Raw genomic sequence first — 15,522 nt, 5'->3', positions numbered from 1 at the left:
TAAATTGAAGACTATTAAAATTCATCTTTAGGAAATTCATCTTAGTGAATAGGAAATTGCATTTAACAAAGAAAACATTCTTTGTCTTTGTTTGGCACATTTTTCTTTCTACAAAAATATTTTTCTTATGGCTTATGGTTGTTTTTAGGATACTATTGCACCTTTTTTTTTACTCTTTGAAATGAAAGATCCTGAAACAAAACTTAAATAAGGAATACAGATTCTGCATAACTCAAGTAATGTCAGTCAGTACCATAATAAGCTTTTCTTCACTCAGCTGATAAATCAAATAAAAGAAGCTTATAACCTGCAATCAATAACAAATTTAATTTAAATAACAAAACTAATTTAAAGGAGTAGCAATAATAATAATGTTCATTTAATTTACTCTCTAAATCTATGAGGTTGGCAAGGTAGATTAACTATGACCATTTTAAATGATGCAGAAATTGTGGTTTGTCAAAGTTTAGTGATTTGCCTAATGTTCATACAGCTAATATCTTAGAGACTAGGTCTCTGTCTGTTAGTTGATTGTTTTCGGGTACACAAGGCTCTTGAAAGTCTAAAGCATCTCTCAAAATAACCTGATTTTTTTCACCAACTTTTTGTTTTGAAATTGAGGATTGTTGTCAAACTCCTGTACCAGAATCTAAGCAAAAATTTGGTCTATAAAGATTTTAAGACTTTCCAAATAAAAGCAACCTAGTTGAATTGTTCATAGTTCGTTTACTCACAGCTTCACTGGCTCAACAAACATTTATTCAGATTAGAACATATGATGTACAAGGTGCCATTCAAAATTAGATGATCAGGTTAAAAGATAAAAATATATTATTCTTCCTCTCAAAGAACTGACAGACAGTCTAAGGGAAGAGATAAATATACAGACAACCATGACTCATTATGGGGTAAGCACAGGGTTTTATCACTGTCATAGACTAGGCTAGAAGTAGATTAGTCAGTGACATTCTATTTTATTTCCAATACTTTGCATAGTATATAACATACAGTATGTGCTCAATAAATGTTGAGTGAGTGAAATGTCCAGATTAAAAGGCAATTTATACAAAACAGCTTTCTCAAAATGTATAGAGTCGAGGTTATTGATAAAGCTTAGGTGAAATAATCTCTGAATTATTTTGATACACTGAAACAAGCTTTCAACAGCTTTAGTTCCTCTTAGATTTTACTCATGGAAATAAAGATGCAAAATAATTTATAGAAAAATATTGTGGCACATTTAAAAGCTGACACTTTCCTTATTATTTACCTCATAACTTCCTTAGAAGAATTATTGGATTATAGTTAAATAAAAGAGCAATAGGGAGATTACTCTAAATTAAAATAAGAAGACATAAGGTTTTCCTTCATATACACAGAAATAAAAAGTGTACTCACATAATTAAATAGATTGTAGAAGAGAGTAAATGTGTATATCGATAAGACTGATAGATGATATAATTTATGAACTAGAAATGCCAAAGGTCTTCTTTAAGATAAAGAAGAAATAATATTTCACACCTTTCCCTAATGTCAAATGGGGTTTTAGCAAGTAAATTATAGCTCTTTTTAATGGACAAAACACTATAATACTGTTTGATGCAGTCCTATGGAAAACAGCATGGGTTCAAACAATGTCACAAGAGACTGTGTCTTAAATTAAATCTCCCTGGGAGGGCACAATGAAAGTAGGTGGAAAGAAATGCAGTCAGAGAAGTAAACATGAGGTACATTCCAAAGAGGAACTTTAATTCAGGAAAAAAAAAATTGAAGATATATATTAATTCCAACATGATACATCAAATTTAAGTGATGTCAATGAGAATTCTTTACTCACTATTAATACAATATGAAAATCTTGAGCTATTTCATTACTGATTACTGGTCTATGATTAATACCATAGTCATCTATTCTAAAATGTATTTTTTACCATTTTAACATCTCTGACATGAGCCTGACAATAAATGTGATAAGAAAACACAGTTTCATAGTTTAATCGGCAGTATTTTTCTTAATGATACAAAAAAATGGTGGATATTACAATCAATGACATCTTAGATAGGAAGAAATATGGTACCAGAGAGATTATTTTCCTTGCTCTTAAAAATTGAAATCCTTAGCAATCAAGGATGTTGTGTAATCCCTAGCAACTTTCTCACAGAATAAACAAAAAGGGTTGAAGATAAAATCAAAATAACATAGAATTAAATTTCATCCACTCAGCATTTTCATAGGAGAAGTTTTATACTGAGTTTGAGCAGTGGCTAAGCACATACTGAGTCTAAAATAATACAAGTATGAGGTTGTGGGTGGAAAAAGCTGATTTATCTGAAAGATGCCGCAGCTGAAGAAAGTTGCTAAGCAACCTGCAACAGGTGAGGGGAATTGTTTCTAAGGCTTTTCCTACAAGCTCCTTTACGTTAAACACTCAGCCACTCTCTACAATTTTTTAGAGGAAACAATTACCTGGATAAAGAGGAAACAAAGCACCTTTCTAAGAGAAAAAAGGAGAAGACGACAGATGTATTCAGGTAAGAGTTATGTTTATATCCCTTCAACATCTATTTGATAAATATTTGTTTCTTGATTGAATGAATAAACAAACATAAATGAATGCGATGAATGGGAACATCTCCAATCTAATAGGATATTAAAGTACAGTTCCAGGTCCAAGGGGATGGGCTCTCCACATCAGATATCCCAATGCCAAATGGCTATGAGGTATTTGCTAATGAAGCAAAGACATACACGCACGCACACATACACACAGAGGACACGAGTTTACAGACAGATTTTCAGAACTCAAGTGTAAAAAATCCAATAACATTTCTGGTTAGGTACGGTATTGAGATCTGTTGCTTTCCCCCTAATTAGAGAAGGATGTGTCTGGCTTCTTCCTTTCAAGGCCGGTGAAAAGAAAAAATGAAAAAAAAAAAAGGAAGAGAAAAGCTATCTCTCAAAATATGCTGAGTGTATTTTCAAACTGCATCAGTTTTTATCTGGCAAGCTTTTATTTTGGAAAATCAAACTATGCATGCAGTATAGAAGTAATTTAATGCCACTACCCAGATTTTGCTGAGAACTTCAGCTCCTTCCCATCAGTACAGCACTGTTCTGCTACACAATGCTAGTGGCAATGCAAAAATGACCAACGTGCCACACAACATCTTATAATTACATAAAGGAATTATACGTATATTTTTCTGTAATCAGCTTCCCAGAACTATTAAATAAGATTTTTTTCTATTACCTAAGTTCTCTTACCTGCTGTGCAGAATTCTATAATTTCACTCCATTCAGACACAACATAATCACCATCAACTTGTTTTGAAGCAGTCTGTACTGCTACCGTATACTCAGTTCTGGGGCTCAAAAACCAGTGCCCACGGACAGTCATTGGCAAGGGAACAGCTTTTGCCACTAATTTTGTTGGAACATCCTAAGAAAGGAAGAAAGGGAAAAAGGAAAAAAGGGAAAGAAGGAAGGAAGGAGTGGAGGGAGGGAGGGAGAAAGGAAGGAAATAAGTTAATTTAGCAGTATAACTTGAATGAACTGAAAACAATGCAGAGGAACTTACTAAATTCCAAGCTAATAATAGAATTTTCCTGTTTAAAGATATTTAACAATTATTTGAATCTCTTATTTTCCAGATATAAAACTAAGGCCCAACTTGATCAAGAGACATGCCCAAGTTCATACAGCTAGTTAATGACATAAAGGTACTTGGATTTTAGTTCCTTGATTTCCAGTATAATATTCTTCTCTGTACATTCCTTTTATATGCTCCTTAAAGCAACATTCTAATATTAAATGATAAAACAAAACAGAAACATGAAAGAAGTAAAATGAAATAGATTTAATATTTAAAAATATATTTATTTTGTACTACCCAATAATTTTATGAGTAGCCCATTGCTAAATATTTGATATGTGAAGGGAGAGAACATTTTTAAAATAAATATTTTAAAATAATTGAATTAGTTTTACATATAAAAGAGGTAATATTTGCTTCATTTGTATTCAAGTATGAAGCCTATGCATCCAGAAATGTTTAGGTATTTCTAAACAACAACTAATAAAGTAGTTAAACCTGTTAGTTGAATATTCACCACATACCTTGTGTTTAAATTTATTGGAGTTCTTGTTCTCCTTTTTGTTGAGGTCAATGAAATAGTGTGTAATACGGTCCTTTGACTTTGAATCCATTTCCCACGAAATCTTGAATGAGTCACATGTAATATTACTTATTTTGATGTTATGTGGTACGGGAAGTTCTTCCATCTCTGCTATGCCACTGTCTTGTGATTTGTTCCCTGCAAGAAAATAATGCACAGGTAGTTAGTTTCCAACTAATGAATTTTTCAAGTTTGGGAGCTGTGTACATATTTCTGAACTCAACTATGTAATTACTAAATCTGAGATTTCATTTTGTTCATGAAATAATTTCAGAGTTAATGATAGAAAACAATGTTTACCAGGTCACATTACTAATAAAAAGCAGAACTAAATTAGTCTACACCATGTCTACATTTTCAATTTACTTTTCCAATTTCTACTTTCACAGAATGAAAACAAAAACACTGATGACCCATCTTTCTAATCTACAAAAGATTAGCCTTACATGGTAGGTTCCATCTGAAAAACAACAAGAGACCAGTTTTCCTACATAGAGCAATCTATTCTGCTCCAAAGTATTATCAGGTGTTTGGAGCTAGATGTCAGAAATGTTGATAATGAAGAGTCCAGTCAAATAAAGGAAATGTTTCTTTAAAAAGATCTATGAGGTACTGGAGACAGTCTGTAAAAATTGTTCCTCCTTTCCCCTTTTGGAAATTTGTATAAAGAAACAGCATATAATGGTTATATCACATATACAAATAATACTGAAGACCATTCTCTTACAAGTTACTATGTCAAGGATTACTCTAGGAATCTTTTTACCTGTCCTATCTTGATACATTTAATTTGGTGTGCTAAGCCAATAGATAACGCTAAAAGAGAAAAAAATGATTGCTATGTTGATCGATATTAAAATTTTGAAGAACTTATCTGAAATCTGGTTACTTTAAAGACTGTGTTGTACTTTTCCACTTAGAGAAAATTCTATCACTTTGGCTAAGAGTATGATGGATGAGAGGAATATATGAATATATATCTATATATATATGGTCTAGCCAAGTTTATGGGAAAGACATCCTGGATCAAATTTTACTCCACTTCTTCCTGTGTTCCCTTCCCCCAAGCCAACATAAAATTCAGTGCCCCAGAAGAGGAAAAAAAATAAAATTGTTATTTAAATGATAAAAAGTGGTAGATCATAAATCAGCTACATAACTTGTTCCTTAACAGGATAAAATAGCAAGTTTTCATCAGAAAAAATTAAAAACAATGAATGTCACCTTCCACGTTTAGATTAGATAGATTGTACTCATTGCCCACACACTCCCATCCCAATTATTGATACAAAACTTTTAATTATTCCCAGTATTGTTTAATCTTTGACCCATATTGTCTTATCTGAAGCTGTGTTGTAGCCAGAACCCAATGGCAATTGAAAATTAATTTCAAAATAACTTAAGTTCGTTATTATCATTTTTAGAATAATACTTTTAAAAATCCTTCGTTCTTCTATGTACTTCCCTCACACACCTGTTTCTCCAGATGCCCTCTCCAATAAAACTCCCAGAAAAATTACCTCCCCCATCTTTTTCTTTCCTTCCCACCTAGCCTCACTGAATCCCCAAACTGCTTCCGCTTAAAGTCTTTCAAAAGTCAAGGGAAGGGAAGATACCAAGTGGAATGCTTTTAATGGTCTTGGGGAAGGGAAAGGCAATACATACACAAACAGTAGTAATTTTTGTTCTGTTTAGAAAAGCTCACATTTTTACTATTCTGGTTTCAGTTATGTTTAAAATATAACACTAATGAAATATCTTTCTCGACTCTAATGGTAGAAATTTCTGTAGAACTGATCTGCATTACGACTTTCCATATAATTTCACAACTGAGTGAAAAAAAATGATTTAAGATCATTGAGAAAAATTAAGCTATTTTGTATTGGATCCAATTTAATGAAAATACAACTTCCGTATAGTAACACTACATAAAATACTGTATTTTGCCATTTAAACTTTCACTATTATCTTAGTCAACCTTAAAGTTAAAAATAATTTATTTCCTAGAATACAATACTTTGTTTTATACATTTTTTCTTTTTATTAAAATTTGAGGGAAAAAATTATTGAAATGTGGAAACTTTTGCTAAAATCATTTTTCCATTTAGAATATAAAGCTCTAACCTATAAAGAATTTGTTATATTAAGAATCTTCGTTTTCACGTTCTTGATCATAGTCCCAGGTCTTAACAAAGTCACTAGATTATCCTCTATGCAGCTTTCTTACTTGGGCAGAACAGGTAAAGAATTTAGCTTAAATTAGTCCTAAATTACATGTAACATCCTTCCTCCTCACACTCTGAGCATCAATATTTAACTGACATTTTGAGACAAGTAGCAGAAGACAATGATGCTGTCTATAAAATTGGTGAGAGGGGGATCCAATATCAATGTACAATCAAATATACTTCCAAGTGCAGCCTCCCTTTCTTAGTAAGACTTCATCTTAAGGGTAATTCTAGCTACATTTCTCTGCTTTACATGCCAAATGATACTAATATCTGTGGCTCTACTGCTGAATGGAAATACTGAATGAAGAATAAATGGCACTTTTATCTGTTCAAAATATGAAAATTGCTTTTCAGAACATTTCAAAAGTACTTTTCTGACAACAGCAATTATTGAAACGCAAGCTGAAAACACTACCAAATTATACAAATATATTGGATATGTATGGCTCGTCTCTCACTAAACTTAAATCCCCTTTCAAAAGAATAATCAGATTTTAAAAACAGCTTTATTGAAATATAATTCACAAACCATACACTCATTTAAAGTGTACAATTAAATGGCTTTTGTAGTAGATTCACAGAGTTGTGCATCCATCCCCACAATCATAGAACATATTTTTACCCCCAAAAGAAGCCCCACACTCTTCAACCCCAACCCCTACTCATCCCTTCTCCTCAGCCCTAGGCAACCACTACTCTCTTTTCTGTCTCTCACATTCGTCTATTTGGACACTTCATATAAATGGATCATACAAATCATACTGTCCTGGCTTCTTTCACGTAACGTAATATTTTCAAGGTCCATTCATGTAATGCAAGTACTTATTTTTATTGCTGAATTATATACCATTGTATGATACACTAGCTTTTATCGACTTATCAGTTGATGGATATTTGATCTGTTTCTACTTCTCAACTATTGTAAGTGATGCTGCTATGAACGTTCACGTGCAAGTCCTGGGGTATGTAAGAGAAATGGAACTGCTGATTCACATGGTAACTCTATGTTTAATTTGCTGAGGAACTACTAGACTGTTTTCCAAAGCGGTTGCACTGTTTTTTACATTCCTACCAGCAGTGTACAACAGTCTAATTTCACCATATCCTTATCCACACTTATTATTAACTGTCTACTTTTGTTGCTTGTACTTTTGGTGTCATATATATAAGAGACCATTTCCTAATCCAAGGTCACAAAGATTTACACCTAAATTTTCTAAAAGCATTATAGGTTTAACTCTTACATTTAGGTTTTTTATCTATTCTTAATTTTTATATTTGGTATGAAGCAGGGGTCCAGCTTCATTCTTTTTCATGTGGATATGCAGTTGTCCTAGCATCATTTATTAAAAAGACTTTTCTTTCCTCATTTAATTGCTTTGGCACACCCTTGTCAAAATCAATTGGCCATAAACATAAGACTTATTTCTAAACTCTCAATTCTATTCTATTGATCTACACCTCAAGCCATAATCCATTACCACGCTGTCTTGATTACTGTAGTAGCACTGTAGTATGTTTTAAAATTGAGAAGTGTGAGTCCTCCAGTTTTGAACTTTTTTCAAGATTACTTTGATCTCACTTATATATGGAATATAAAGAACAAAATTAACGAGCAAACAAAACAAAAAGTCCCATACAGTCAGAGAACAGATGGGAGGGGTTTGGGGGGCTGGGTAAGAAAGGTGATGGGATTAAGAAACACAAATTGGTAGTTACAAAACAGTCACAGGGATGTAAGGTACAGCATGAAAAATACAGTCAATAATATGGCAATAACTATATATGGTGTCAGGTGGGCACTAGCCTTATCAGGGGATCACTTCAGTGTCTAACCACTATGCTGTATACCTGAAACTAATAAAAAATAATATAAAATAATACCGACTGCAAACTGTAATTGAAAAAAAATAGACACAGGGATTTAAAGTACAGCATAGAGAATATAGTCAATATTATAATAACTACATACAGTGTCAGATGAATAATAGACTTATTGGGGTGATCACTCTGTGAGGTATATAAACTTAGAGGTAACCAGATGTTCTATATTCTCACTCTTAAAGTTACATTGAAAATGTGGGATCACAGTATTTTTTTTCTTGATAATTCCTACAAAATTTTTGGATGGGGAGATTCCGATTTTGGTGGCTGTCATAACCTTAGCTACATAGAAATCAGATTTATTCATTTCAAACAATATTTACCCTTTGCTAAATTTAATCACTGTCAGAAAACATTTTTTGTATTTTTAACTTCAGTAAAACTTCCTGAAAACGATCTGTTGGGATCTGTATATTAACTCTAGGAAACTTTCATAAGGGCACTAAAAATCAGAATGTGAAATCTGTCTTCTTGGAAGATTTTAAAATAAAATCTCTATCTTGCATGAATGTTGCTATACGTTTGTCAGGTAGTTGCACTGAGTGGTTTCTCACATTGACCTCGACAAATTATTCAGATTTGTAAAGCTACTTAAAGATACTTATCACTCTGCTACTTAGTCATGTGTCCCGTCATATTTATTTGTCAGTTATTATGACTTTTACTAAGTACCAGTTATTTACATATCAAATGGATGCAATAGAAGAAGTGCAATGATGTGTGAATTAGCTACTGCCCCAAGGATATAAAATGGAGAAGAATGTGGAAAATGCTGAAATAAGTTATCACGTAATCTAACTGAAAATGCTTCACAAACACGTGACACTCTTCCTGTAGAAGTAAAAATTTGTTTAAGATGTAATTGATATATAACATTGCATAAGTTTAACGTGTACAATTGGGTTAATCTGATACATATATATTAATATACTGGGGGTGCCAAAAATATGTACACAGCTGGACACTTTGGTCAACGTTGCCCAAACAGTAGTTCACCGTAATCAGAAGGGTCTGGACGCTGGTGGTAACCACTTTGAGCACCTCTTGTAATTGCAGAAGTCAAACGTGACTTGTATTCATCTTTTGTTATCAGTATATATTGAGTATTACAATTTTAATACAGTTTTCCTTTCTTAAAATGTGTATATATTTTTTGGCACCCTCTGTACATATTTATATATTGCAATATGATTATCACCATACAGTTATGCTAATACTTCCAACATATCCTATAATTATCATTTCCTTTTTTGTGGTGAGAACATGTAATATCTGGTTTCTTAACAACTTTGAAGTATATGATACAGTATTGCTGACGATAATCATAATGCTGTGAGAGAAGCAGAATTTCAACAGGTGAAGACAGTAGTGGAAAAGTTGAGGACATGGCATTCTAAATGAAGGCCATAGAAAAAGCATTAGAAAACAATGCATTTTGCTTAATTCAGCTCATGGTATAGGATGAAAATACATAGTGAGAATGCTTAAAAAAAGTCTACAAATGTGTCAACAAAGTTAAGGAATTATTTCTAAGGAAAAAAACTAATGGTTGATTTAGGGAGTTCAACAGGTACAATAGATACTCAAGAAAAAATTTCATTAAAATGCATCCTCAGACTCAAAACTCAAATGTGCTCTTCAAACATACCAAGAAAGCAGATTTTAAATAAAAAGCAGATTTTAAGCATCCAGTATAATTTCATATATTTAAGAAGATCCTTGAGAAGTACATACATACAAGCTCTGTATCTAAAGGACCTTGAAAGGATCTAGACTAAAACTTTTTTGTGTACCACATAATAAGCCCATTTCACGTCTACTTTCAGTATCAAATGCTTTGATCTATGCATATAATAACTAGTGTTGCAGCACTATGAATTTCTATATGTTAGTAAAATACATTCAATATATTTTATAAATTATCCATTTTATAAGAAATAGAGATTCTTAAAATTTGCATGTTTTTCCCCCCCTTCCCTCTCAAGAATTAGAAAAGCTATTCTAAACTAACACTACCCATTACAATCTTACTCCTTTAGTTTTGCGCCATGTTCCAGAATAGAATTCCCAAAACTAAATACACACACACACACGTGTATAAATACGTATATACATATATATATGTATGTATATTCAACTGCGTAAATACACAATACACACAAACTGATACAATACTTTTTTTCTTTTAATAGCTTTGTATAGATATTTAAATTGTTTGATTATCAAAGTCCTTAGCTAAGTTCCTTAGAACCTGAGATGTTTTCTTTAAATTTATCTTTTTGAAAGATATATCAGAGAAAAAAGTTACTTGGTTATCAAGATTATTTCATGAAGTATACTCTCCAGTTTGATTAATCAAAAAAAGCAGTTTTATCTTGAATAAAGATTAAAAGTGTCACCTACTTAATAAACTCTGGCAAAAACTGCAATACAGCATGTTTGTATGTATTGAGGACCTCTTTGTTTTTAGCATATTCTTTGCACCACTGTCCCTTAGCCTCACCAGTTTTGTTGTGAAATGAATCATTTTTTCTGCCTTGTATTATCTTCCCTAGAGTGCTATAATAGAAGCCAATCTAAAATCTTAGTTACAGTACTCCAAAGGTTAAATGACTTAGTTTGAATAAAGTAAGAGAAAGAGTGTTTTAAAAAGTTAATAAAGGTAGTTACTTTTAATAATAAGTCTTCAGCTGTTCTTCTAAGGAAAAAAACTGCAGGTGTTAGATTCACCTCACTTAAAAACAACAGTCAGGATCAATTTTCTCATGTCTATTTTCCTTCCTAAAGTTTAATGGTTAAAAAATCTACTACCACAGTACAGATAAGAGGGTTGGTTTTATAATTAAAATTACATATGTGCATATATATGTTTAAATAAATATACATTTTAATCATTTTCATTACAAAGTAAGAGATATAGCCAGTTGGGACAAAAGTACTTCCCTCTTCATAAAAACAACTTTAAAATGCTGCAATACTTTTAAAGTATGAAAGAAATTAGTTTTTCTTCATGAAAGAGAAACTAATTACAACAGTAATAAAATTCAAAATAGTAACCACAACAAAACCTGAAACTGTTCTCTGCTTTATTTATAATAAACTCTCAAAATAAAAATATTCTTAGTGGTAACACTGAATATTGTTAGAACTTCAAGGAAAAAATACGAAGAGAATAAAAATCATTTGTAATATCTATACTATTCATATATGTGCATAGTGTTTTGTAACCTGTTTTTTCCTTAATACATTGTGAAAATTATTCCATGACTACATATAATTCTAATCTTGATGTATTCTATTCTATTAATCAGTCATCCTAATAGTGGACATGTCAATTGTTTCCAGTCTTTTCTTGAGTAGTACTTCAGTCACCACTATTCTATGTGAATTTTGGTCATATCTATGATTATTTGGATAAATCCCAAGAAGTGAAAATATTGAATCACATTTGTTTTCATCAATTTATAATCCCAACTACACGTTTTAGAGTGCCTACTTTTTCACCCTTATCAATTCCATCTATTGCTATTTAAAATATATATATGTGTTGATGGGCAAAAATTGTTTTATCTTAAAGAAAGCAAAAAAATGAGACTTGACCTACACCTCACACCTTACACAAAAATTAGCTAAAATTGATAAAAAACATAAATATAAAAAAAAACATTTAGGAGAAAAACACATAAAGTCTTTGGGAACTAAGTATGATTCATAAAAGGAAAAATATTCAGTTCCTTATTTTGTTCACCTACTTGAAGTTCCCTTCTACCATTGTGTTTCAGCTAATTTCTCCTTATGTGTCTAAAACTTTTTGCAATCTAGATCTTTATGTGACAGTATGTGTGTGTGCATGTACATATGTGTGTGTGTATGTTTGCTATATCTTATTGGGGATTATAGTTTTCAATTAAAAATGACCATTTTATTAATAAGTGTAAAATATTAACTAAACTTTGAAATAATTTGTATTCTGCTTTATTTCAATTTGTGTGTGTGTGGAATACCTTTGTTTATTCCTGCATTTTATTTTTTGCTTTAATTTTTTTTTTGGTAACTTTGTTTTAGCTGTATCTTTTGTATTTTCACTTAATTTGAGAAAATTTGCCTTTTAATAGAAGTATTTAATTCACATGTATGGTTCTTCTATGAGATCTTATATTTTATATTTTTTTTCTTTCTTTGCTGTTCATTTGGTTGTTTCACTATATGGGCTCTATTTTCTTTGAAATCTCTTTTCTCTAGAAATTTGGAAGTTATAAATTCCATTTTTTTATACTACTAGAAGTTATATTTCTTCAGTATCAAGGGCGAAATAAGTATCCATTAAAACATTCCATATATTAAATGAAGAAACAGGTTATTTTCACTTTTGGATTTCTGATGGTATACTTTAGATTTTAGATCCAACATATCTTAATTTTTTACAAAAATGAACTAATTCTGAAAGTTGGAAATCAAAATTTTAGTTACATTAAATCTGTAAAACGTGTAAATGGGATATCACTAAATAATGTGTAGCAAAAATGATAAAAATAATGACTAAATTCAGTGATATAAAAAACATCAGTTGAATTAACTGTTTAGTTCAGATTAAGATTTCAAAGGGAAATTTTGATAGCATCCGCTTATAGCAAGTAAAAAGATCTATCCTATATCAGACCTAAAAATATCTTCCATAAATTTTGTTCTTAAGGACAATTTCCCTCTATTTTCATTTTTCCTTATTCATTTTGTCCATGATCTTGTAAAAGGAACTAGTTTGATATTTATGCTCAAAATTACCATTTTACTTGAGATTCTTTAATCCATTTTAAAAGTATTAAGTTTTCATCAGACTTTTTTTTTTCACTTGTATTCTTTCTGGCAGCAATGACCAGATTACCCTTATGCAGTTTATTATAATATTATCAGATAAAAGTAAGTAGTAGAGCTATTATTTTTAGAGCTACTATTTATATTTATTAGAATTATACAAACTAGTCTTTCTGATCAGGGCCTTAGAGATCTAGTCAATAGTTCTTAGATCTTCTCATGCAACAGACCAGCAAAATTTCAAACAAAACCGAGCACTGTTTTTGTTTTGTGAAGTAAGAGTAAATATAAAACTATAATTTTGCATAATTAAACTAGTATTTGCATATCTTATTACAATCACAATTATAAATTACATTTTAACATCAAATGTAGAAGTACTTAATCTCAAAAAAGACAGTCTTATAATTGAATAAAAAATAAAATTGCATAAATTTAACTTTATGAAGAACTCACTAAATTTTGTATATGAGTATTTATCTCATTTAATAGAAAACTGATGAAAGCTTCTCTATGGCGTGGTACTAGATCCAAGGACTGGTATTTGAAAACAATTTGATATTGTTTAATTACCCTTCTTTATAGATAAATCAACTAAGGCTCAGGGAAACTAAATAATGTGGCTAGAGTTAAACAGTGGGTAATTAAAAGAAACAAATGCAAATCCATGTCTTTTTTCTTTCCAAGTCCATGGATTTTTCATTACATTGTGTTCTCTCTCCCAGTTTAGTTTCTTATTGGGTTTTTATTTTGAATATTGTGTGCTATATGGGTAATCAGAGAAGTGTGGGAAAAGATGCCAGTGGTCAGATCAATTAAATTTACAATTTGGGCATTGTATAAAGCCTAAAAAATGATAACAGACCTTAATATCTTTGCAATTTAATTGGACAGCTTAATGATAATTCAAACTGAAATTTTAATATTTCACATGGTACTGTTTCTCTGACACTTTCACTTAATTCATTAATTCCTAAATTCTAGAATTAAATCATATGATTTTCTAATAAAAATGTATGTCAGTCTACACTTTTACTGATTTTGATCCCTCAGGCCCCACCCAGGGAATATTTGGCAATGTCTGGAGATATTTTTGATCAACACATTTGGGAAGGTACTATTGGAATCTAGTGAGTGTACAGTGTGGAGTTTCATTGGTCTATGATATAAAATATCTAATCAATTCAATCAGTTAAGTTAAAAAGCTGAAGTCAACTGTTTAATGTCAGTATATATATCCTTTGTCAACTAAAGTTAATTAAAATGACTTTTTTTATATTACTTTTTTATATCACTTTTTTGTGTGCAAGTTGGTATGAACAAAGTTCACAGTATGCGGTCAAGTTGGAGCCTGAACACCGCAGGCAATGTGGCATTTTTGCCAGATGATTCCCACTTTTTGAAGGACACCAATAACTGTGAACGAGCACACACCATGGCAGGGAAATGAGATAGCCACGCTTTTCTCAACTGGGTGGCTCCCACAGGGGGAAAAAAAAAAAAGAGTCCTAGGTTTGTTTTAAATCCATGTGATAGTACTTCTTTACTACAGGAATTCCAATTCATTTTTCAAGAAAGTTTTATGAGGCACTATTTTATTCTTCACCAATGATGAAACTGCATTTATTGAACCAGTTGCAAGACTACTGAAACCTCCTGTTACCAATGCTTTTTTGTAGCTTCTCATTACTCCAGAGGTCAGGAGTTACAAATGGAGGACACAAAAATTCAACTGTCACAATATTAGGAAAATGGTTTTACAGGCAACATTGGCACTTGAATATTAATGAAAACCTTTCCTTTTAAACCTTTCCTGTAAAGGCAATCTATGTGATCAAAGCAGAGGAATATGACCACCCTGGAACCTCAAACTCTGAAGTCCAAAACGCTAATATTCGAAAGACTCTGAATGTAATTAATTTATAATTCTCATGGATTTCAGAGATTTGAGCTTTTGTGTGAAACCATCAACAAAATAAAATGGCAACTTATAGATTGGGAGGAAATATTTGTAAACAATATCTCTCATAAAGGATTAATACTCAAAATGTATCAGGAACTCATACAACTCAACAGAAAAAAAAATTCCACTAAAAATGGGCAAAGATCTGAAAAGACATTTTCCCAAAGAAGACATACAAATGGCCAACAGGTAAGCAGGTATATGAAAAGGTGCTTCACATTACAAATCATCAGGGAAAGGCAAATCAAAACCGCAATGAGATATCATTTTACACCTGTTAAGATGGCTATTACCAAAAAGAAAAAAAGATAACCATTGGTGAGGATATGGAGAAAAGGGAAGCCTTACACATTGTTGGTGGGAATGTAAATTGGTACCACCATTATGGGAAACAGTATAGAGGTTCCTCAAAAACTGTATTCTTTCAAAGTTGATCTCAAGTCACATCTCTGAAAG

At 31.5% G+C, this 15,522-nt stretch overlaps 1 protein-coding gene across 1 annotated transcript in view; it reads right to left on the bottom strand.

The window, feature by feature from the left end:
• The window catches only part of PHYHIPL (phytanoyl-CoA 2-hydroxylase interacting protein like), a 40,236-nt gene that overhangs the window by 4,321 nt on the left and 20,393 nt on the right, over positions 1-15,522 (bottom strand). Inside the window, exons 2-3 of the mRNA XM_033131040.1 lie at positions 4,118-4,314; positions 3,266-3,440 (exon numbers count right to left, since the gene is read on the bottom strand). Of these exons, the coding sequence (XP_032986931.1) occupies positions 3,266-3,440; positions 4,118-4,314 (372 nt within the window). The remainder of the gene's footprint in view (positions 1-3,265; positions 3,441-4,117; positions 4,315-15,522) is intronic.

The sequence above is a fragment of the Rhinolophus ferrumequinum genome, chromosome 16, assembly GCF_004115265.2.
Source record: "Rhinolophus ferrumequinum isolate MPI-CBG mRhiFer1 chromosome 16, mRhiFer1_v1.p, whole genome shotgun sequence".
Classification (NCBI taxonomy): Eukaryota; Metazoa; Chordata; class Mammalia; order Chiroptera; family Rhinolophidae; genus Rhinolophus; species Rhinolophus ferrumequinum.
Note: the sequence above shows the minus strand (reverse complement) of the source record. Positions and strands in the feature narration are given on the sequence as shown.